The sequence below is a fragment of the Carettochelys insculpta genome, chromosome 12 (genome assembly GCF_033958435.1).
Source record: "Carettochelys insculpta isolate YL-2023 chromosome 12, ASM3395843v1, whole genome shotgun sequence".
NCBI classification, from domain to species: domain Eukaryota; kingdom Metazoa; phylum Chordata; order Testudines; family Carettochelyidae; genus Carettochelys; species Carettochelys insculpta.
In genome coordinates, this window is record NC_134148.1 from 32,552,665 (window position 1) to 32,578,574 (window position 25,910).

Sequence of the window (25,910 nt, forward strand, 5' to 3'; positions counted from 1 at the left end):
AAGTACTGTACAAAGTTGGCCAGGTATCTCTAGGGAGTAAGTGGAGGCACAAAGGCTATGTCTACCCAGCAAAAGGAAAAAAAACCCTGTGCCACCCAACTCCGGCTTGTGGTGCTTTCATTGGTGCACTGACTTTTGGGCTCAGGCTGGAGCCTCAGCTCTGGGGCCTTCCCACCCCACAGGACTGTACACTCTGGGTGAGGCCTAGACCCTGGAAATCCACACAACAATGCAACAGCCCCACAGCCTGAGCCCTGTGAGCCGGCATTAGCCGGCTTAGGCCAGAGGTGGATTCTCTTTGCTGTGCAGACACACCCAAAGAGGTGATGTGATTCACTTTGGGCCACCAATAAGACAGAGTAACAGCAGGTCTGTGCTACAGAATTACTACAGTTTAAATAACTATGTTCCTCAGGGGTGTGAAAAATCCACTTCAGAGCAATGTAGTAACAGCGACCTAAGCACTGGTCTAGACGGTGCTATGTAAGTGAGAGAATGCCGCCTACCGACACAGTTACTGCCTCTTGCTCTGGTGGATCAACTACACTGACAGCAGAGAGCTCTCCTGACAGCGTAGAACATCTTCAGTAAAGCAGCACAGTTTCACCAAAGCAGCATTTTAAGCACTGACCTGCCCTGAGAGAGGCAATTACAGTTCACGAGTTCCTGGCTTACAGTCTTATGTTCAGAGCATACCACTCACCTGATTGACCAGGATGTCTCCAATCCGCTTGATAACAAAGTTCTTTTCGCTTTTGTCCATCAGGGACTCTTTCTTCCTCTCCAGAATCCGCTGGAAGAACTGGTTGTGGATGTTCAGCAAGTCATCCAGGCACGGAAAGACCTTTTCCACCATTTGCTGTTCAAACTGTAGTTCTTGCACCATCCCCCTGCTGTAGACATCACTCATGATCTTCAGAGTGCGGACGTGGTGCATCTCTGTCTGCATCAGCTCTGTGAGAGACAAGCATGGGTCCAACACAGGAAGCACATGGTCCATTATTATTATCCTCTAGGACAGAGTGCTGCATTAACCCAGAATACAGAGGGCATTGCTAAGCCAAGCAAAGGCACTCAACAGATCTCCCAGGTTAGCAGGCTGCACAGAAGCTAACAATGTAATGAAGTGCTGTGGACTTGTAATTCCCCATTTTGGGATGTGCAGGCAAGGCAGGATGGACATTTTTTGCACTCATCTTACTGGACTGTATACATGGGAACTGGTGGGGGAGGAATATAGCTGGTAGTACATTAAGTGCAGCACTTTTGGCTCCCCACCAGTTTCATTCTTTTCCTACCTCGTCAGAGTTACTAGTTAGGTTACCAATGTGAACACTGTTTTTCTTTTCAAAGCGCATACTAGGGCACAGAGTCGGGGTGGATCAGCTCTCCCCATAACCTGTTGCTTCTACAGACAAGTGCTCGCTCTCACTGCTGCAAGAAAACTGGTCCCCAAACCGTGGGGCTTGCTCCCAGGAGGGTGCACTGGAATGTTGAGGAGAGGCGAAGTGGTGCCTGGGCCAGTCCCATACAGGAGGAGAATGCCATTGTGCCCCACTGTGGACCCAGCCTCCAGTTGCAGCCCTGGCCTTGGCCCAGCCATGACTCTGCTCCTGGCTTCAACTTGGTAGTGGCTCTGCTCCCAATCACAGACCTGGTCCCAAGTCTCAGCACCAGGTTCCCAGACCACAGGGGTGAATGTGCATGTGTGTGTGAGTGGTGGGGGGGGGGCACAGATAAGGGAGGTGACTCAGGTAAAACATCTGAAGACCATTGTGCTGGAATTCGAACACTGTTGGAGGGCAAGTAACAAACCACTAGCTGCTCCTCTTAACAGAGTGACTTTTCTGTTGAGGCACAAGAAAACTCCTACATCAAAGCAGGGAAGATGCTAATACAGATTGAACTTCTTTAGTCTGGCATGCTCTCGTCCGGCAACATGCGTAACCTGGCATGATTTTAGTTAGCTGAACAACCACTTATCATGGGTGTGGTCAAGTTTCACATCGTCCCATAAAGTTTGTTTACAGTCACCAGTCCTGGTTCTCAGTGTTCTGTGTTATTTAGCTGTAATATACCCCTAAATGTCTTCTAAGAGCCCAGCAAGCAGTGAAAATGTTGGCAATGCTGCTAGACAACATTAACCATCCATGGTCCAGCAAATTCTCTTGTTCGGCACTGGTTAGGTCCCAGTGGTGCCAGATTAGAGGAGTTCAACCTGCATAAGTAATTTACTATGCTGTGCTCACAGATAGCTGCATATAAAGGTCATCACAAGACAAATTAGGAGATGCAGTTTGTTTGGATAGCTTCAGGTAAGTGAAATCCAGAATTCCTAAGTGTATTAAGATGGCAGCGGAGGTCTGTCTTTCCTGTAAATGCCAACGTTGACAAAGTTTTCAAATTAATACACACTAAAAATGATGAACAGATACCCAAGCCTAGAAGTTTCTAGAAACAGAACTGAATCAATTTTCGTTAATCAATAAATCTCTCACCATATATGACATCTTGTCGTTTGATGACATCTTTTTTTTGCTGCCGCAAGAACTTGCTGTCCACTACTTGACTCCAGGATTCTGCCTCCAGCTGCTTGGAGTCCATCTCAAAGTCCCCCATGAGCTGTCCTTCATTCATGTCTGCACCTGCATAAAAGCAGCATAAACAGTCTTCTGGTCCCATTTGAAATTCCCTTTGGCTATTGTGAAGATTTGGGCTTTGTTCTGAATGCCACAAATATCATATCCACTTTCTGTTTCTAACGTGGAAATGATTATATGGAATTTTACCGGCTAAGTACCAAAGTAAAGTACTTTTACAGGTTACTTGCTGGTTGCACAAACGTTCACAATTACCATCTATGCTGAATTCTGATTTGGAAGACAAGCAAGAACAAGCTATTTACCATGTAAGAGCATGATAATTAATATGTAGTTTGCTCACCTTTGTTTACTTCAGTAAATTAACAGAACTGTTTTGGAGAACTTTGTGAAAAGTATTTTCAAGCTTAGAAATCAATAACTGACATGCCTGGAACTGAAGATTTTGTATATCAGCAGCACATTTCAGAAAGAAAGTGTTCATTTTTGCCTGGACACAACATGTGAGGATTCACGACAATTAGGAAATTTTCCCTGTTCAGTTCCTAATGAATTAAAACCATATTGTATTTTTCAGGTCAGTGTTGGCCAAGATATAAAATGTATAAGGACTAGTTTTATACTAGAGCACTCCTCGCTTAAAAAGTAACTTCATTTTTGGGTTTGAACCTGCCAATATTAAAAAGTAAAAGACATAAGGTTCTGTAGATGTACAAATAGATTGGAAGAGTGGACAAAGGACATAAGATGTGGAGGGCGGGTACAACTCTGAGCTATAACCACAGTCCACAACTCAAATGTAAATGAAACCCTTCATACATTTTTTCCTACTAAGGACATGCTAAAATACTCTTGCATATAAAGAAATTACTGTATGGAGCCTTTGTTTTTTGTCCATCTTTATTTATACTTTCCCTTATGTAAATGTAAATACGCTTCAATTCTCCAGCAAAGAAAACTAAGTTGATGTCAAAACACTTTTAAAGGACTTAGTGTTTCTAAAAATCAATTTTGAGACCACACATTTGCTGGGAATGCTTCTGTGTTTGTATTAACACATTGGGATTTCTTACCCTCATCAGTTAGTGACTCAGTGGATTCATTCACCCTGCTGATTTTATGTAAAGAGTCAGTTGACTGGGACAGGAACTTCCACGTATGTATTAAGCTTTCATCATTGACAACCCTGCAGAAAAAAAGGAAATGCAGAACCCTATTCAGGACTCCAAAACTCAAAACAATTACTTTCTCAAATACACAAAACAAATATTTTAAATAAAACTAAAAGCTACACTAAATGTTGCCAACTCCGAACAGGTATTGTGTGCACGTATTCATCTATTTGATAGATAGTGCTAACAACTACAAATTAGGGATTAACAAATTGGATAATCTAAAATTCCGACTGAAATAGTACTTTTGCTAAAACCTGAAGTGAATCTTTGAGGTCCAAAAGAGCTTTTTGTTTCATTACATCTCATTTTCGCATTACCAGCCCACTTCCTTATTTACAAGATACTGTGTTTCCAGCTTAGCTAATGAAGAGGAATATCAGAAGTCTCAAGAGAGGCTGTATGTGCAAAGTTGAATCTGAAAGCAATTCATCTAACATATGGATAAGCAGTTAATCTTGTGGATTTTTCTCTAAACTGAGCCTTTTGATATTTTTTTCCTCCCAGCTCTGAAAATATACCTTCAACAGGATTTTCTAAATCACTGGTGCTAGGGAAAATGAAAGAAGGAATTAGTGAACACGGAAACTCTTTATATAGAGCAGCAACCTGTGTGTGCACGTATTTATTTGTACATGAATACAGAACACACGAAGGTATGGAGCTTTAACTGGCTTCATTTCTGAGCAGTTGTACTGCATGAAAACTGCTGAAAATTTTAATTCCTAACACACGGGAAATTTGAGGTTATAGATCTCATAGCAACTGCTTGACCCCTTTTCTTCACACAGTATGTACTATTTGTACTTACATATATGTGATATTTTAGACATTAACTTAAATGACTCACACCCATAAGCGTATTTCTAATGCAATGTGGGGAATAATTTAGGCTGCTTTCACTATGCGTACTTTATGTATACAACACACACAGAGAGGCTTACCCTGCAATGTTCTGTATTGAGACACTTTTTGAAAGTGTTGTGCTCTGCTGTGATCTCCTGTTATTGAACATTGAGGTTACGGTGTTTTCATCAGGGGCAAGTACTGCAGACCGAGGGCGCTCCTTAGGCTGTGAGGCTAGAAAAGAAATGTCAGATGTTTGATGAAAAACATCATCCAAATTGATTGCTACACTCACGACTCTACAAAGCAAGGTTCTAACAATGCACTTTCTAGCTGGTAGGAACTTTCATAGCTCCGCTGAATTCTAACCTCATTCTCTGTCTTGCCTGAAATCTCTACTCAGGACAAAACTCCCAATCAATCACTCTGCAGTTCTGACTGACTAAGACTTCAGAAGAAGAAGTCCCCCAGGTACATCTGGAGGCTACAATGAACAGTAGCACAATTTATATTTGTCTGACCACTCTAGACACTTCCAAATTCTTAAGAGACACAATTCTTATGTACTAGTAACTTCTATGGCAGTCTTGGGAAAAACCAACAGGGTAATTTATCAGTCTTCCTCTTCTGTGAGACTGTTTCTTGCTTGTAGTCCTGAGCAGGGGCAGTGCGACTCCAGCATGAAAGGGAACACGGGGCTTTCCTAATAAGGGAAAAGACAACCTGGGATCACTCTCTGCACTGCCTGCTGGAAGGGAAGATTGGGTGGAATACGTGAGCCTAAAAACACTCTTCTGAGAAGCTGAGCAGACCTTTATTACAAAACAACAGTCACTTACAGCAACTCATTTTCACACCTCCTTCAAGCTCTTCCCAACCTTGATTTGCTTTGATCCCTCTTAGGACTGAGTTTCTGACTATCTATCAGTTCACACAATACAGAGAGAAAGACACTCCAATTATGCAGAAGGGCTTAAGACATTTTTCTAAATCATCACTAATTCCTGCATCTCACTACCTCTTTTTTCCTTCCCGGGTCAGCCTTCCTGTTTCCCCACAGTGATGGTACTTATCCATTGGACAAGCACAGGCTTTTGAAATGGCCAATTTGGAATTACCCCTTCCATTTTTAACTTCCTTACTGAACAAAATATTCAGTTCTGTGTTATTTTAACTATTCTCCCTGTTTATGAATAATCCAGAAAACAACTATGTTGTCATTTTTCCAGCCGAGAACTCACTCACTAGAATTCTCAGGTACCCAGCTGCAGTCAAATTCTAGCTCCACTACATTGTGTAAATGACAAGAAGGAGCTGAATCACTACAAATATTGTGCCTCCAGGTACTGAAAACATGGGCTCTCTTTTCCACAGCTTTCATCTGCATAAGGTTATACAAAGACCACAGAACTGCACCAACCATTTGTAAAAGATGAGCAATGCCTCTAAAATCCAGAACGTTGCTCAACACAAAGGATGTAATCCCTTTATTCCTGTATTCTAAAGTGTTTATCTTTCACCACATTGATTGAGTACCACTTGCATGCAAAGGTTAAAACACTATACTGAATACAATGAAAAATAGTAACTTTTAGGAAACTACAACAGAAAAGAGGGAAGAGTTCTTACTCTTGTTTCTCATAATTACTGTGGGTAATGAAGAGGTATCATGTGCCTGAAGTGTTCCTTTTTGTAGCTGAAAGAAAAAAAAACAGGTTTAATCTTTCTCCTCTAATATAAATAAAGGGTGCATACATCTATAGATATCTTATTTTAATTACACAGTAACACCATTCTGAGTTCTCTCTGAAGAGCTTACATCCCAGATAAAGTGCCCTGAGCATTTACAGGCAGCGTGTATTCAACATGGTGATACAATCTGAGCCATCACGAGGTATGTCATCAAATATGCAGAAATATTTGAAATAAGAAGTACAATAGAGAGAGAACACTCATCCTGATGTTGCTAGATAATTAAAGCATATGATGACCAAAAGGATGGCTGAGGGAATCGTACATATAATTGTAGTGACTGTGCTCAGCAAGGTGAACACAATCCTTGCCTCAAGAAGCTGACGATTTAAAGATGGGCGTGAAACACTCGAGCAAGAAGAGTGTGATGACTTGTGAGCCTGTGACAACCATGAATTCCATGCTGAGACACTTTTCTGTACAGGCTGAACCTTTCTAATCCGGCTTCTCTCTTCCAACATCATCTGCAGTCTGGCATGATTTTAATTAGCTGGATGTCCACTTATCATGGGTGTGACCAAGTGCTGTGTGGTCCTATAGTTTGTTTACAGCCATCAGCCCTGGTTTTCAGTATTCTGTGCTTTTATTTAGCTCTAATTTATGCCTAAATATCCTCTAAGAGCCCAGTAAGCAGTGGAAGTGTTGGTGATGCCACGAGACAAAATTGACCTCCCGTGGTTTGGCAAATTCTCTCGTTTGGCACTAGTCAGATCCCAAGGGTGCCAGACGAGAGAGGTTCAACCTGTAGTAACATACAAAAACTGCATTAAAAGATGATCATGGCTGTAAAGTCCAGCACTCAAAACATAAGAAATGCCAAAATTAAGGTTACCCATGTGCCCTTAATTTAGCACCAATATGAACCTGCATTATATTAGTCTAATTACATGCTCAGATGCTGTTTTCTTCTACAGCAGCCACACCTCATTCAATGCACAGCACGGATAGTGCTCATAGATGGGGGAACTATTCAATATGTCCTGGCAACCTCGTCACAATCTCACTGCTCCCTGTACTTGCTGTGCCCAGGCCCAGCTCCTCTCCCTGCTGTACAGAGGGGCCTCTTTTCCTTGCTGCCAGAGGAACATGGACAGCACAAGAGAGAGGATCTTCCTTCTCTTGTTTTCTGTGCTCATAGCTGCAGCAGCCCCTGGCACCAGGAGGTGCAATAGCAGGGAAGTCCACTACGGCACTATGCTCAGCTGTTTGGTGTGGGAGGTACATGTTAACTCTGGTCACACAGAGGTGCATAGGATGGAGCGGTTAATGAACCGCTATGCAATATTTGTTTTATCCTTATTGTTAAATTCAAGGCCCCACTTTGCATCTCCTGCACACTATTCAAACCCTCCTCTGTAGAGCAGAATTAATCTCGTGATGGACATCTCTGTGGTGCTCACTGTTGTAGAACTGAGTGCTTTACAAATCTTAGCTGATCTTTACACACCAGGTATACTACTCTCACAGTGGTTGAGGGTAAATATGCTTAAACTCTTCTGATTCAGGGAATAGGGAATGTCTGTTTGACTAGTTTACTCACTTCTTTTTTAAACTGTTTTACAGCTGGGAAACTAATGCACAGGAGAAGTAATGTCTAAAGTGCCCATTAATTGTGGGTTTCCCATTGGAGAGGCCTCTAGGGAACGAAGCACTTTATCTCTTCAGAACAGAGCTCCAATCAACTCCCATTGCACTTCTGCAAGTCAGATCCCAGGATCTCATGTTAGGTACCAGGACAGCGAAGGACACAAGCGTGACGTTAGAAAAGTTTGGTTTAAATGACTCCGTGGCAGAGTTAGCGTGGCATGCGAATGTCTAAACAATACTCTCCCTCCTCCTGAAATCCCCAGCCTCATTCGTTAGATACATTACAACTTCTACAACAGATCAGACAGGAGTCCTACGTACAGGAGACGGACTAACTACACAAGTCTGATCCTTTCCCAAGTGCCATCCATTTGCACATCCTGAATGAGGCAGGGGTACTGTGGAAATACACTGTGTGATCATGTAAAGACTGTATCATAACACATTGCACAAGAGGGCAAATTAAGACTGAAGAAGGCAAATCTTCATTCTGGCATTTCCTAACTTTAGAACTGCTTGACTTTTCAACCATTATGTTCTCAGAGAGTAGGCTTCTTGTATGTAATTTCCTAGGGTATTTTATTAAATCAAACTAAAACAAAAACAAAAACCCACCAGCAATACTATTATGCAGAATCATATTGACTTCCATATAGGTCAGTAGTTTTGGGATCTTTAGATCCAGAGCACAGACCTGTCATTTGGGCTCACATGGTAACTCTTAGCAGTAGCAGATTCACATCCTTTATAGGGGCCAGTCACTAGACAGAGACGAGCAACTTCTTCCCCCTCCCTTGTGCTTGGCTCCAAGTCCCAGTCCTTGTTTTCCTCTTCCTTCACTTTTCCCTCTTCCCTATCTTCCCTTGGTTCTAAACAGACGTAACTGCATCTTATGAAACTAGAATGTGTTTTCTCCCAATTCACATCAGACTAGGGAAGCACAGTTAAGCTACAAATTGGGCAAATATAATAAATTTCAGGTATCAGAGGGGTAGCCCTGTTAGTTTGTATCTTCAAAAACAGGAAGTTCTGGAGCATAAGCTTTCATGGGCAAAGACCTGCTTCATCAGATGCATGAGAATTTCAGGAGAGCTTAGGAAAATGTTCCACCATAAAACAGGATTCATAGGTTTTGCCCAGCAGACTGGAAATTCCATTGCTGCACGTTACCAAGTATGTCTGCATGCTAAAACGCTTACAACTAAGCTTAATGTTCAGCAGATGACATGAAATCTCTCACCTTCATTTTGACTTTTGCGCAGGATGCCAGACTCTCCTTACAGCCTTTGTGAACAATTGCATTGCAGTCTGTAAAGTGGGAAAACACACATACACAAAGCCAGGTCAGAAGTTTGTCTTTTAGTTTCCTCCTACACGTCTATGAGACACCTTAGATAAGAAGGGATTTTCACTTCCACTAACAAACAACACAATCAGCTCTAGACATTGCCAAACGTGCTGCCTTCCATGATAATCAAGACACAAATGACTGGTAAGAACATCAAAAAAATCTCCTTAAACACAAATATCACCTTAATTAGACCAAGAATGATGAGAAACTGGATGCAGGAAAGAACAGGGAAACAAATCCTGCCCGAGTGTGAAAAACGGTCTCTCCTTGATATTTAATTTCGCCTATCACTCTCTGAGAGTCAGTAAGAGGAACGTGAGACAGGATGCTGGGTTTGCAATTTAGATTCTTGTCCACCTAGACTGAACTCATCAGTTCCCTTCTTAAAGGCCACTCTTACATTTCAAGAGTAATAACTTTTAACTCACTGCTTAATACCAACTAGCTTGCACAGGACCCGGTGACATGGAGGTGACAAAGCTCCACATGCTAGTTAAATCCCCTGATTTGGCCAATAACTCAGTGCATCAGATTTTGTCCTAATCATCCTGGATAAGTTGTCCATTATGACTGGGCTCTACAAAGGGGATGCAAGGAGTTACATGCCCAAAACACTAATTTGTAAAGGGATTCTGGTTACTAATTCTTTGAAAATCCCTAGCCTAAACACTTTCAGATGAAATTCAATACAACTAGGCCCAGCAAATATACTTGATCGCTTTTGTCTATGCAGAGAAATCCATTTTAAATATTCAGCTTGCAAAACATTTTTAAGAGTCATCAAATGAAACCAGAAATCAATAAACCCTTGAACGAACAAATAAAAAATGCCTAAATCATCATTATATTCAGATATGTGCCTGCTACATGAAAGGATGTGCACGAATGTTGAATGTGTTTCTGAAAGTGGTAATGGGTGTTAGCGTTTATGCTCTTCTGTTGATTTCCCACAGTTTCCTGTACATGTGAAAGAGAAAGACAAAAATCTGCTGTGCTGTGTGAAAAACATTAACATGATCATATCTTGGACCAAGAAACCCAGAGAACTTGTCTCCTTCATGCCTCAAAAGGTGTTTGATATAACACCCCTTTTTCCTTGCTCACGGTTGTAGTATGTCTCCTACAATCCTGCATGCATAGGAGAACTGGCTAAGAATCCCCAGTCTTGCAGGTCTTGAGTTGAGTGAAGTGATGCCACTGAGACCTCCCTTGCCCAGAGAGACCACCAGGATATGCAAAGTCAGAACTTGTCTGAGGCTGAACATGTACAAGGTTTCTATACGTGTTTTATTTAGGCGGTTGGGAAGTTTCCTACAAGGCTAATGCCTCTTCTGTTTTGTACGCCGTCTAGTAAGAAACTATTTTTACAGTGTGTGACCATCTGCAGAGGACAGCATAAGCCTCCATGAATGACAAAGCAGGAGATAACCCAAGTGACTAGTCCAATTATTGGAATTAAACATACAAATAGCCCCACTCCCATTTAGATAACCCCTTTGCTCCTGCTGGCTTGGGCACATCTCACAAAAGAAGCTTCCAGTAATTATAAAACAAATTACAAAACAATAACAAAAACGTTTAATAAGGAGACAGAACCCCCTAAGTATTTCTAGAGGTGGATAGGACTGGATTCCCTTGAGTAAAACCAGCCCTTCCAATTCTGGTTTCACACCTAGCTCTGATGGAGCTAAAAATCTCTCAAAAAAGAGATAACAGTGTGATTTCTTCATCACATATGATGGCAGAAAAGTTTCAGGTATTATCAGATGACTCCATAAGATTTATGCTGTCTGGGAACGTAAATCCTGTCAGAACAACGTGTGAGATTGCAGTACAGTCGAATTCAAAGTCAGGCCCAAATTAGGCCTTGAACCTGTGTTTCAAACCTTAGATTAAATCAAATGCTGACGCAAATATCACTCCATCAGTGATCTTGAAAATAAAAAGCCAAGTACTTAGGACAAGATAGAAGCTTGGAGTTGACCAGGCACCTGTTATGTATTCACTTTAACAGGTGCAAAAGTCACTGGATGCTTTTATATGGAAATTCTGGACCAGCAATATTGCTTCTAAAGTCAGATCAAATTTCAGCCATGATGGGAGTTTCGTCAACTTGCCTCACCCCTCAGATACAAAACCATTAACAATTACAAAAGGGAAAACCTGCTTTACCCCAGCTGATATTTAATATTAAAAAAAAAAATTAAAGAAAAAGTGCCAGAATTATTCAAAAATTGTCTATTAGAAACACCTCTAATGTCTCCAGGATTTTTTCTTTTAAAGTCAATTCTTTCCATATTTAATAGCTGGAGCAGCCAGCTGGAGAAATAATTGGAATAGTTCACAGGTATATTGACTTAAAATTTTTTTTCAGACCTTAGCCCCATTGTTAGTCTACTTTCTTAAAAACCACCTCAGTAAATACTGCGTAGAAAACTCGAGGAGTCTGAAGAAACAAATGCTACGTGAACAACAGAACTCCAGACTCCTGCTGCTGAACATTAGTCCTTTTTAAAAGGGAGTCAGCAGAACATCATCATCATGATTAGGAATTCCCTTAATTTGAGAGAGGTGGGAACTGGCTGGTGTCCTCTGGTCTAAGACAGGCTGTAACTGATGCATGGCAATCAGCCGTAACTGAAATATTAATCTACTATTGCATCTATGAACAAACCAAAGGTCTCCATTAGCAAAAGAGAAACAAAATGACAGAAGAAAGCCGCAAAAAAACAGCCAACTCATCCTACAACAAAACAGAACAAAAGAACACAACATCCAGACAGCAACGGTTTGACACAGAACACACAGAGGTGAAAATGTGTGACACAGGAGATTGAATCTCTGATTTATGTGCAACATCAGCATAACGAACTGTGAATTTGCTACTGGCACCTCCCTAACGGTGGGGGGCTTTTTGTTTGTTTGCTTCACGAAAGCACCCTTTGCTGCTTGGCTTGAAAGTTCCACACACGGACATGCTGAATCCCATTTCCTCAAACAGCTCTCTTCCTCTCTTTGGAAAGAGTTGGGCGAGTTTCCAAATGAAGCAAGTCCTGCAAACCAACAAGGTCCTCGAAACCAGTGTGGCTTTAATTGGGCACAAAAAGCCCTGAAAGAACATTTGACTCCTAGGCTTCATTTGGCCTATTTAATATTCCATGTGTTCTAAAGAGAGCTAAACGTACACTGTACATGAGTATAACACAGGGGGAAGCTACTGGCTGCACCTACGCTACACCAGTGGTGGCACGTTGTGTAGTTACACTCTGCAGCAAAAAGCAGCCTGTGTTCACACAATGGCGTGTGGCTACACGTGTCAGCAAAAGGCTCTGGTGGGGAGAAGCAGCGGAGTAAGGCTAAGCTCAAGTCTCTGGCCAGTAGCAGAGACCTTCCCTGATACCTTCCGCCCCTCGTCCCCCCACAAGTGCTCACGCGGGAAAATGATCCAGCAGCAGGGGGGCAGATGGAACCTCTTCCCCTTCCTCCCTCCCTCATCAGAGCCTGTCTCATTCTGCAGCAGGAAGCTACCCAAGCTTTATTCCTCTACATCTCGCCACCAGAGCCTTCCCTTGCTGGGGGCTGGGACAAAAGGGGAATCTATTCTTGCAAAAGAAAGGAGTCCGCTGTGAGACACTGCTATTTTTAGCAGTGCAGAGGAGGAGGCATGACTTTTGTGAGTAGAGAGCATGGAGGGTACACATCTACGCCCTTCAGACAAGTCTTTATTCTCCTTGTCAAAGCCAGGCTTTGCCAGCTTTGACTTTCTTTATATCTGTGCTAGGGAAGTTACTTGGACATGTACATTAGATGCTGCAAAAAAAAAGGGTGCAGTGTAGATGAATCTTCTGGTGCGCTACAGTGTAGTGTGTGCTAAAGAACAAATGATGGTGAGTGTGAACAGCAGCGCACACTCAAATGTTACAGTGAAACACCCCCATGCAGACACTGCTCACATAAACAAAAGTCCTGATTGAAAAGAACTTTGTTAAAGGAAACTAGGGACCTTCTGGCTTACGCCTGCAGCGTCCACACAAGGAGTTAACATTGCAGCACGTTGGCATGTACTGCCACTCACACCCTTGTCATCCAACTTGTTGGGCAATGTAGATAAGCCCTAAATCAAGTTGGGGCTGGATTATTTATGCCCCTTGAAGCAAAATATAAAATGCAATCACACAAAATGTATATCCAACCTACTGCATCCTTTACACTGGACAATGAACTAGAACAGTGTTTCTTAAATTGTTTTGTGGAACACCGCTGTTCCATGAACAACAGGTGTGCTGCAAGCATTTGGAAAAATATGCTGATGGTGTGTATCTTCTGTTATGAAAACTAGATACAACATTACTTCTTCACTGCTATAAAACCTGTTAAATTACTTCATTTTGTTTTTGCAGTACATGTTGCTGTTTTTGTTTGTTGGGTCTGAAAACAATTTCTTTTGAAGAAGATTTTCGTAGGTGTTCTGGCATAAAAAAGTGTGTGTGTGTATGTTATTGTTTGGTGTTCTGCGGTTTCAAAAAGTTTAAGACACACTGAACTAGAGGACCCTTCTGGGCCCTTCTAACCCTATGGCTCTATATGTCTATGACTCTTGGCTATGACACAAGATGATACCTATGTTTTCTGAAAAGTATACTTCATCAAAATGGTTAGGTGAGAGAGATTTCACGTGATCACACGCAAAAGGAGATTTTGAAAGGCAAACAGAGCAGACACCCCCCACCCCACCAACTTCCATGGAAAATAAATGGAAACTGGGCATTTGTATTTTTGAAAATCTCCTTGGTCTCTGGATGTTATGGCTGACTGGCTGCAGGGAAGCAGCTACTGCTCCTGTGTAGCAGAGATGTTTTATACCTTTGTTGGATAGTGATAATCATCTAACTCATCTGATTCTCTATTACTTTTGTGAGGACAGGACCCAAGGCAATTTTCACTGTGCTCCACAGCCTGTGCTGTGTGCATAAATATTAACTAACAAAAAACACCTTGCATAGTTTAAAACCTATATAACTCAAAGAAAATGTAAGAAATCCAAACACATCCAAGAAAATGTTAATTTCATAGGCATGGAACACCTACCCCTACCTGCACAGATCTACTAGCTGTCAGGAAACTGTTAACAGCTGTGTTTTTCAGCAATGTAAGCTCATCATAATGTAACTGGTTAAATCAGGTGATGTTTTGTATCCTAAATGCACGGTGAAGATTTAAAAAATAAGTGATGGAGGGGAGAGGATGGACTTAAGCAGGACTAATTGTTAACATTTTCCACTTCCTGGCTGGTTAACAAGGAACAGGCTTCATACAATCATGTTGCTGTCCCTCTTCCTTCAGGAAACTCCAAAGCTGCCTCTGACTCCAGAGATGCAACACGTTATTGTTCCCGTACCTCCCCCCACATCATTCTTAGACAACGGTCATCTCTTGCAGTTGAGTGTCCTTGCGGTACCTGCCAAATGGGTGAATGCTGTACTCTGAATCCTCAAGGAGAACAGGCCATTCGCTGTTTCCTATTTTGCTATCACTTGGGGCCAGAGCCTTTCTCCCAGCAAAAAGGCAGAATATGCTGAATAGTTCTCCAGTCGGCAGCCAAGCATGAGCCTGAGAGACACTGGCCTTTGCTTCTGAACAGGAGAGGTAGACACCTGTAACTAGTCTGTATTGTTTCTAAACAGGAGGGTGAAAATTATCACCAATTAAAAAGCAAGGGATCAACAGCACAGGGCAACTCTAAATACCTTGCAACTTTCAACTCTAAAGGAGTGACTGTTCTGGTCTCAGCTGAACTAACCTGACAACCTGAATTACACATAGAGGATTATAATGTGAAGAACTATTGGCTGAAGAGGCAGAAAAAGAAAATCAAACAAATGTAGATAAAAGCCCACAGCTCCCTGGGCCAACGTGCTGTCTGTGCTTCATTGAGGCTTCGCACAAGTAAGTTTTTTTCTAATATTATTGGTAACAATTTTTAGTTTTAAGATTCTGCTCCCCATTTTTAAGATTTTTTCTATTTGTAACTCCTTTTATCTTTACAGCTGTGGTATGGGAGTAAGGGGGGGCCAATACTACAGGGTTGCAAGATGTAGGGAATGCTTTGGTCATCCTGGTGCAATGGAAAGAGAACCCAGGCAAAACTGGTAGACAGGCTGCAGGGGAAGTCACCCTGCTACTGAGAAGTTCTTGCCCTGAGGCAGCTTCCACACTCATGGCTAGGAAGTGAGCAAGAGGAGCTTTGACAGTGGAGCTGTAGAGAGGGCTTCCTCCTGGGTTAAGTGGCCAGTGACACTGGATCCCTGCACAACACGGTGTGGGGAAGGCTGAGGTCCCAATGGAGACTAGCAGAAACTCCCCTCTTTTCCCCATACCCCCTCAGAGAGGACCACCAGAAGGCTGAAAGGACAACACGGTGGCTGCCTCCGCAACCAGCCTCCTCCTCCTTTTCCTGCTGCTTGCAGTCCCAGCCAAGGGTATCTGCTTTACCCAGTCCAGACCCTAGCTTGACTATCACACCTTGCACCTGCAGGTATCACATGCAGGAGAGCTTTATGGTCATGAACCCATTTAAATACTCAGAGGGCTCCCTGCAGGCACAATGTCACCAACAGCTTTCTTCCCTCCGATGTCAGTGTGGCAGCTTAACCCTATGTTTACAGTTACCGATTAAAATCGATAAAGCCAAGCTTAGCTGTGTTACACTTACAGAGTGCTGATTATATATTCCACATCACAAATGTATTTATAGGCATGTGCCTCCCCCCCAGTAATACTACACACAGGCAACTATGAACAGCTGTTGTTCACACAGTTTCCAACATTATTCTCTGTTACTACATTAGTCCAAACCAACAGCTACTCCTGGGTGGAGAACAGATAAACTACCTGTTTTTTGTTTTGCTTTCTGTCCATCAATGTTTGTACCTGTCTCATCAGCAACAACAAGTAAGCACATCTCAGGGAGCTGGAAATTCCCCTTACAAAGAGCACCTGAACGCATGGTAAGATGTAACAATGAGTAGCGCAACTGCTTTTACCCCTTAGAGCACAGGATTTACTCAGCTCTGCAAGCTGTTTAAACATAACTGCTAAAACCGGTTAAGCTTGCACAGGAAAAATAGCAGCTCTTTAATCTGAGACAAAACCTCATCCCCATGCACATATATGAGGGGGAAACTGCCAGTATATTCTAATTCCATAGTGTGTTGATGCCACTGAGAAGTCACTGGAACACTGAATCAGTGTTTACTGGTGCCAACACAGAAGGTAGGCTACTGATCGGATAGAGTTCTTTTTTCCCCCTGAAGTTAAAATAGAGGACAAAACAGACACGATCCAAGCCAGCTTTCTTGATTAATCCCAAAACTTTAACAGCGCACCCCAGTCCCAAGCAGCAGTAAAGCACCAAGTCCTGATCCAGAGACCACACCCCAACTGAAACATGGACAGTAATGAACAGCATTATACCTGTAAACTAGGCCGAACATCAGCTACGTATGAGGTTGAATATCAGCCTCCATTTCACTTAAGAGTAGTTTCTGAACCCTTGCTACCCGAGGTGAAAGGCTGATGCATTGGCCATGTCGGGTTCCCCCTTCTCCCTGATCAGAATTCACAAACTGGCAGTGTGAATAAAACAAGAGGGTCAAAACCAGCATCCCGATTCTGGTTGCCAGGCTTTCCACCAACACTGGAACACAAAGAAAAAAACCTACGTACTTGCACAGAGGTGTGAATCCTTGTTGAAAGGTTTCATACAGTGGTAACAGCTGATTGGACCCACGGTAGGGGTTGGGCTGAAGAGGTGTCCATTTAGCATCTTCTTGTCCTTTTCTTTCTCCTTGGAATCTCTCTCTCTCTCTTTAGTCTTCTCCTTCTCTTTCTCCTTTTCCTACAAAGGGTAAAAAGAAGCAGTAGTCTAGTGTCATATCCCTTCTGGATTATTTGCTTTGAGTGCTATGATTCCATTGAGCCACTCTTAATGTACCACTAGCTATGTGTTTTCATAGGAAAGGACTGACATTACAGATTTCCTGTCTCATCTCCGTATATAGGCATTGTAGAAGAACAGCAGGTCAAAAAATTAGGTGTCTTTTCATCAAAGCATATGTGTTGCTTCTCATCCTATCTTTAGAGGTATGCCTTGGTTCCAATCACAGCTAAATGGAACCCTGAGAAAACTTATTTTCTTGAGCACTGACAATGGATTGTAGCAGAACTAAAATAAAAGATTTTGTGTAGGCCAAACTTTCAATGTGAAGCTAATTTTATGGCCAATGTGAAAACTAATTTTTAAAGGAGAAAAAGGGGCCTTTATTTAGGGGTTGGTTGACAGAATCCTGTTCTTTATTTTCCTCTTCACTAGTTTGATCTGACTTCTTCAGTTGTGTGCAAGCAGCTGTGAATAATCTCCTTGGGGAAATGGATTTTTCACACACGTTCTATCCATAGCACAGTAGTTAGGCTGATTTACTTAACTATGGTTAAATGGAAGGAGGAGGTTAACCAGTATTGTGCTCTGTCTTTCTTAACTGCAGAGACCAGCGAAGGCAGATCCTGGCTGCTTGGCTATGCCCAAGATCTAAATTTCCTCACGTCTCCACTGCCGTGGAGATATGACTGGTGAGATACACAGACGGACGAGCATCAAAGCATTACACAAAATGTTAAAGAGGCCACACTGGTTATCCTCAGCTTTGGGAATCCTCCAGCATGCAGCTGCTTTTGGCAAGCTGACTAACAAACCCTTCAAGCCCACCCACTCTGATTTTCAGAAGGGTCCCTTCCTCCTTCCCTCAGAGAGACAGTTGTATCAATAAGACTATGCTGCTTTAAGCATGCAGGCTTGAAGTTCCTGTCCTGTCGTACAGCTTTATGTGTGATTCAAACGAAGTGACAGAAAACTTGAACATTTCCAGTTTGCATAACTAGAGGTAACAGATGACTAAAAACCGAGACGACGAAAAATATAGGAAGTGACAGTATGTTGGGTTTCCTATATGTTTAGAAGTCCTGTTAAAGGTCGGTCATAACTTACACCAAGCACAGGGATTTTAACTCTCTAGTATGTGGTCTGCCTCGCTGACACCTTCATGGGAGTTGCACACAGAAAATACAAATATACAATTAATATATCTCTATATGTACACATGGAAAAAAAAAATCATCTACTCATTACACAATACAATACCACCCCATCATTTTTACCTCAGTGGACTGCTGAGACCACAAAGGAGAAGTCATAATGGAGGCAAATGTGAAATTATGAAGTTTTTTTGTGGACTTACATATTGTGAATTATGTGTAATATGCCTTGAGCTAAACACATTTCCAATAGAGATCTAAATAAACAAACAAAAGAGCATTCCACAAGATGGGAGAAAAACAACAAAGCAGTTAATATCAGGACAGTGACTACAAGTCCTGCAGTCACCACAAAGAAACCATTGAGCTTTTTCTGTCACATTTAAATAGCAGCAAGTGCAACACCTGTGTCTCTCTATGAATTCAAAGCTGAGGCCATCTCTAACAGGGCCTTTAAACTAAAGTTCTGTCTACTTCAGTTTCTGGCACAGAGCCCCTCTCAGTATTACGGCCATGGAAATGAAAGATCATTTGAATGCAGTATTAAACATGACAATCCTATCTGGTAAAGACAAAGCTGAAACTGACAGCAGTCCCCTAAACCAGCAGTGCACAAAGTTGGGGTTGGGCCCCTTCAGAGAGGCAAGAAATTTCATTGGGTCAGGGCACAGTACAATTGGCTGCTGGATCTCAGGCTTATCCAGCTCATTAAAAATGTTGACGTATGTTACTGTTTTTATGTCTGTATAGTCACATTTATATGCCGATTAATAAAGTTTTTACATTCTACATACTTCTTTCTTACACGTGCTGAAAGGGTTTTTTTTTTTTTACCATGTGAACACAAGTGAAATTTCCATTGGTTTTATCAGTTTATTGAATTACACGGGATGGTGGGGGGGGGGGGGCACTCTGTAATTGCAGGGAAGAAAAGTGGGGTCTGACATAAAAGTTTGCTCACCCCTGCCCTAAACCATCTAATCCCTAGATTGAGATTGCATTAGAACCCTATATCCAGAGGTGAAAGGCTCGATGTCCCATTCACAAATGGTTGAATTGTACAAATCCAGCAGAGTTCACTTTGGAAGGAGCTCAGGGCTCATGCTCTGCAGGGCTAGTAGCAAATCAAGACCAAAAGGTTTGCTTGACTGTCAGAATCTGAGGAACTCCATCCTTCAAGCGATGGATGTTACTCTTGGCTATACCCTATGTCTCTGTGAACATTTAAAGGTTCCTAGTAATGCTGAGAAGAGGAGATTAATAACTGCCCCTGGAGCGCAGCTGGCATTTAGAGACAATTTTCTTGCAGCTTGGTAATTTTGGGGTCTGGGACATTAACTGTCCTTTATGATGTTATAAAGAAAGCAAAAAATGTTTGAAAGAAAGAGACGATTTCAGTTAGACAGGAAATACTGCACCACATTTAACGAACAAAAAGCCAACTTTCATATGCTGGGTGCCAATCTGAGTTAATAACACATCACAAAGAATACCTTAAAATAAAATGTTCTTTCCATACTATACATTACTGAAAAAGACTTCAAACAGCATGAAAATAGAAATACTTTTTTTCCCATAATAAAACCACCAGCATGGTGGAAGGAACCAGCTCCGTGGGCAGTCTACTTCAGCATCAGATTTCAGTGTGAAATAACAGTTAAGTTCTTACCTCCCAATGCTTAAGTCCTACTAGTCTCACTGTTATTTCAGGTAAGTCACTAAATCTACACCGTTTTATCGACATGCTTTCCTGGGGACACGAGAGCTGTTTTCTATGTATATAAGTCCATGGTGACAGCAAACTGGTCTGCTCAGTCTGCCACAACAGATTATTGGGAGAGGAAGTCAAACTGCTTAGGCAATGGAGGGAGGGAGGTCTGTTAGCTGCTGACTTCCTGGTAGATTAGCTTAACTATTTTGCTACTGGTACCGTGTTTTCTACTAGCTAAACCTGTTTACAAAAATCAGAAGGATGAGGAAGACAGGAAATGAGTTTTAAAAGGAAAATGTCACTTGAATTGGATCCCAGAGCTTTAAAAGAGTTGATAAAACAACCCCTGTATGATTCATAGGGCATTTATGAAAAGAAAAGTGTATTTGGATAGAAATGGATGCACATTTAGTGTACCTCAACCATATTTAATACTTTTGCAGTGCTTATCAAAACACTTCCCATACAGAGAGCTAGAGAGGCTGCTTTTGCGCATGTAAAGCTACTGATTTTTTTATAAAAAAAATCACAGATGTTTATAAACTCACAGTTCTTTTAAATACACTGAGAAGCTGGTGGTGTTTAAAACTCTCTGGATGTGAACAATGGCTCTAATGGCACAAGAGAACAACAGAAGGAATTACTCACGCTGCTGGTATTAAATTTGATTTCGTATTTCCTGTCATTCCCCAGAAATTCATTTTGAAAATGAGAGAATCTCTAAATATTTTTCTGAGAGCAAGATCATATCATTGTGTGTATTATGAACCTTTACATATATATACACACACAATTTGAGCTGAATGGAGTTACTTCAGTGTAAAACTGTAGTAACATGACACTAGAGACAGTGCTAAAATTACCCATTTATTTATTATTCCCCCTCCATGTTAAAATTTCCCTTGTGCCTATGTGTCTTCTTTGTTAACATAAATAAAAACATACATACCGGTCATGGTCTTCTTCATAAAGTTTATTTTATAACTAATCTTAGAAAACTGCATCATCTAAAACCATGCTCTGAGAAGAGCAAAATCTGGTAGGCGTGACCATATGTTTATGCCTCTTGCTCTACTAGAAACAGAGTTAGAAGAAACCAAATCTTCCTGTTCCACTTCCTCTTTCAAGAGTTGTTTTTTTCTTTTGTTTTAATAAAAAAAAATCCAGTCCTTCTGTGTGATGATCCAGTTTTCCTAGAAACTTTAACTCACATTTTTGGGCATAACGTTTTAAACTGTTTCAATTAGCACAAAATATTCCTAATTAAGGAGTAAAAAATAGGGGGGGGGGCTGACTAGAATGTCACTCTGCATTGCCAATCAGTAAGAGTATCAAAGCTGCTAGCTGTTATTAGTTTACAAAAAGAAAACTGAGTTTACCAGCTTGGAGGAACTCATTTTATCAGAAGGTTTTAAAATAAGCAAAAAAGTCAGCACACAAAGAGAGGGGAAGTATCTCAATGTGCATTCTCTCCATGTATTGTTTTACCCCTCATCCTAACACAATCTTTCCCTGTATGCAACTCTGATCTATTGTGAACTCACAGTTCTTGCCTTATGTCAAGGACTGACTGCAAATCCCCAAATTGTATATGACATTTCACAAATTCTCAAGTGGTTTGTATGACAGTTCTATAAAATACATCTTCTCACATTGACTGGAGAATGGAACAGTTTCTGTACAATTTTGAACTTTCCATAATCAGATGCAGCTCTGAGGTCTTCAGTGACCACAACGGGTATCCTGTGATCAACAAAAGACAACTGGTTTCCCTTGCACAAGGGTTTAAAGATGTCACAATTGCTAGATGACGCACCAGAGATGACTCTACTATTGTACATTTATTATATTACCACACAATGACTTACTTTAAAAAATACTAAGTTTGGAAAGTCAAACATTCAAAAATTATTGCATAGGAAGAATTAAAGTTGTTTATGCTACCTTCTTTGGGCTTCCTTGTACATATGCATTATTATACAGTGTATAATTATATATCATATACTTTTTTTTTTCCAGGGGGCTTATTCAGTGCACAGGATGGATGATGCTCATTGAACAAGCAGTTATTCAATATTCTGCTTTACCTCCATGGCTCAATGTGTGATCCCATGCCTCATTTACAGCATGTTATTCAAACCCTGCACTGAATGAATTATTAATTTCCCTTTAAATTTTTTGAATGGTACTCCTCATCACAGTATTCAAGTGCTTCACAAACAACGAATTCATGTGGTCATGTGGTATTATGCTGCTTATTTTTCAAGGGGGAACCGAAGCAAAGAGAGGGTGAAATCAAAAGGTTCCACTATTTTTGGGTGTCCAATCTGAGATAGCTACAGCCTGATTTTTCTGAGCACTAAGAATTCTGTAGCACTTTAGGTGTGTAAAACACAGCTCCCAGTCACTTCAGCTGCACCTGGAGCGCTTGGCACTTTTGCAAATTACAACTTAGGGTTTCAAAATAGGCACCCAGAAAATAAAGAATTAATTTAGTATCCACCTGTGTGAAGCTTGTTTTATGTGATGCGTCTAGCCTCCTGCAGGAACTCTGTGGCAGAGGCAGGGATAGACATCAATTCTCCAGGGCAGCATTCAGTTGCCTTACACACGAGCCTATCCTTTCTCCTCCGCCAGTCTCCCACCTCCATTTCACAGCACACCTTCCGGTTTTGGCAACACATGAGATAAGGCTCTTGCACTCAAAAACCTAACTCACTATCAAACCACTATTTATCCTCAGAGCACACTTCATCCCATACACAGAATGGTGCTGGGGTCCTCGGGAAACAAAACAGTATATAGTCACGTTATTAAAAAAAGAATCATTATGCATTCTCACAAGCAAGCTGAATTAAGTTTGCACGTGCAATTGTTATGCTGGCATTTTAAATCCTTAACTTTGCAGACTTAATGTTCTTTTAGTGTCATTTTTCATGTGCAATTTGCTATGTCTTTAGAAAAAGAGAACAGGAAAAAGAGAAATCCCATCATAATGGAACCATACTGACACTAAGATCTATAGCACAGACTGGATGCTTGGCTAGATGGAGCTTTGGTCTGACCCATTATGAAAATTCTTACGAATGCAGGCTGTCGTATCTTGGATGAAAAGCTGATGCAAATCACGCCTGTATCAGTCTGAGCCTGTCATACCATGTACTTGAAAAGCACCATGTGGCTGAGTAACCTCATACAGACTCTTGCAGTGATGACTGGGTACTGTCTGAGACTGCACATGGCATCTGAGATTGTTTGATCTGCTGGGTTCACCATGGCCTGAGTCGAATTCAGCACTTCCCGAACAGACTCTTCTTTGAGTTGTAAGGGTTGACTTGCTCTCACTGCAGGGGCAGCTGGGTTTGTTGAAGGTGAATTTCACCACTCAAATCCTACTGTTCCAGCTAGGGCCCTGGACTTAGATACCACTGACTGGGAGCCCTTGGAGAAGGTACCCTGAACCTGGTGATATGCCCAAGGAATCCAAAAGTGCTACTGTGCCGGGCCCTGCCATTGCACCAGCCATAGCACTATGCCTGCATCAAGGCATTTATGCACTAAGAAGTGCTGGCTCTGGCACAAATTTCTGGACTCCACCTCTAAGTCTGAAGAAAGGATCATGATCTTGATCCTGAGCAAAGCTGGGTTGGTGAAGGGCGCCATGATCCAGAGTTGCGCTTCAAAGACAACAAGCGCCAAGACCTTAAATGGTGCCCATGGTGAGCAGTGCTACGAATGGAAACTCTGCCAAGCCAGGGATCAGAGAGAAGATGAGGATGAGTCCTGGGGTGGTGAGCAGTGCTATGAGTCAGACTGTTACTGTAAATGAGAGCAGTGTCTTGAGACAGAATGATGTCATGACTCAGAGCAGGTCCTCCTTGTTGGCGCTAGCGAATGGTGTATTGGAGATGTGGGTGGATGCAATACCGCCAGAGGAAAGGGGACTCTCATAAATTGTAAGGTTATGTTTCAGGTTCTGACAGGGAATGTGCTCTAGTAGTCACACCTTTCTGTCCCTCTTCCCTCCACCCCTGCAAGTTTGGTGCTTTGTGCTTTATCCCTTTCCCAGTCCTGTGCTTTCTCCTCCATCCTCCCATACTCATGCTCCTCAATTCATCTCAGGGCTTGTGTATCCTACCGGGAAGATTGACCTGTTCAGGTTCAATCTCCCAGAGTTTAATTTTGCACATCAGGATGAGATGCACAAAATCAAACTATCTGGGGTCGGCAGTCCAACCCCGTATTCCTTATGATAGCAACAGCGAGGAGTAAGGGAGGTTGACAGGAGGGTTTCTTCCACTGACCTCTCTCTGTGTGGATGGCCAGGGAAGTCGATTGAAGATAAGTCCATTCTAGCTACTCAATTGTCATAGCTAAAATTGCACATCTGCCATCAATGTATCCGCCTATTATAGACCAAGCCTCAGTCTCCCAAGCTCCTCTTGCACAGTCAGTCATTGTGTCCCATTCTGGGGTCCATGTGCTCTGTTGAGGCATTCCAGCTTGACTGGAAACCACACTGATACATAGAAGCTTGTACGCTTAAGTTGTCCAAGGTAATAGTCTCACATAGACTGTCATATATAATTGTTTATAAAAATCAACCAAGGCTGAAGACAGACAGATTGGCACCAAATGGATTATTTACATGAAAGGAATCGGTGAAGTCCTAGGTTGGCATGATAATGAGCGGATAGAAATGGGAGGGACTATTCACCACTGAAACCAATGAAATTTATTGTGTTTGGTTAATGTTAATAGGGATAAGGCTGCCCTCCTTATGAGATATTTTTATCTGGGGATCACTGCACATCTGAGGTCCATGGACTAGAAGAAGTGGGCTTTTTCATCATGGTTGCCACACCCTTTGTGTTCCATTTCTCCATCTGTTATGGATCCCCGTCCCAGTCTTTGTCTCCTATCTCCTTGCCCAGCCAGTGCCAATCTTCCCTATCACCAGAATTTCCATTTGATCTGCTCCCCTGGGTTTCTGAGTCTCTTCACCCAGACAATTCCAGTTCTACTCCTCATCAGATCCTTCTCTCCCATCCCATTAACTGCCAGTCTCCTCGATCAGTTAGTATCAGCCTCTCCCTAGTTCTAGTCCAATTGATGCTAGTTCCCTGACTTTCCACTTACCTCTTCCCACCAAGGCTCCTAGTCCTAATCTGTTCCCTTTGTTCTCCAGATCTGGCTCTTGCTCCCTGAGCATCTGACGAGAGTGTGTCTTCCTTTGAGCTGATTGGTTCCAGCAGCAAAAACATAAGCAAGACAGTCTCCCTTCTCTTCTTTCCAGGGTCTGGCCTCAATCCAGGACCAGCTGCAGCAAAAGTCTGGCTCCCCCTGTGCAGCCTTTGTGCCGTAGTATTCTCAGTGCAGATAGAATCTTTGCTGAAATCTAACAGGATCAGGTCTCACTGAGCATGTGCAAATGGAGTCTTCAAAAACTTAGAGCTTGGCAAATATGGACATTCCCCACCCCCCCAAGAAAAGCAAGAGTTATATTCCTAACACAAAGGCAATCCTTTGGGCAAGTCTCAATGTATAGAGATGCTGGAACTTCTGAATGACCCAACTGTAAGAACGATGGCTTTCCACCCAATATGGCTAAATGCAGTGCGTTGCATGGTGACAAGTATCAGAGAGGTAGCCGTGTTAGCCTATATCTTTGAGGACAACAAGAAGTCCTGTGGCACTTTACAGACTAACAGATATTTTGGAGTATAAGCTTTTGTGGGCAAAGACCTGCTTCATCAGATGCATGAATGTTTTCAAGATGGGAAACAAAATATATTTCCCTT

General features: G+C 42.0%; 1 protein-coding gene across 10 annotated transcripts in view; it reads right to left on the reverse strand.

Annotated features, from left to right (window-relative positions):
- The window catches only part of AKAP13 (A-kinase anchoring protein 13), a 352,799-nt gene that overhangs the window by 32,259 nt on the left and 294,630 nt on the right, over window positions 1–25,910 (reverse strand). For all 10 annotated transcript variants that reach the window (XM_075007027.1, XM_075007032.1, XM_075007030.1 and 7 more), the window contains 7 exons: window positions 17,034–17,205; window positions 9,198–9,265; window positions 6,248–6,314; window positions 4,717–4,852; window positions 3,674–3,786; window positions 2,499–2,645; window positions 704–954 (listed from right to left, as the gene is read on the reverse strand). In XM_075007027.1, coding sequence (XP_074863128.1) covers window positions 704–954; window positions 2,499–2,645; window positions 3,674–3,786; window positions 4,717–4,852; window positions 6,248–6,314; window positions 9,198–9,265; window positions 17,034–17,205 — 954 coding nt within the window. The remainder of the gene's footprint in view (window positions 1–703; window positions 955–2,498; window positions 2,646–3,673; window positions 3,787–4,716; window positions 4,853–6,247; window positions 6,315–9,197; window positions 9,266–17,033; window positions 17,206–25,910) is intronic.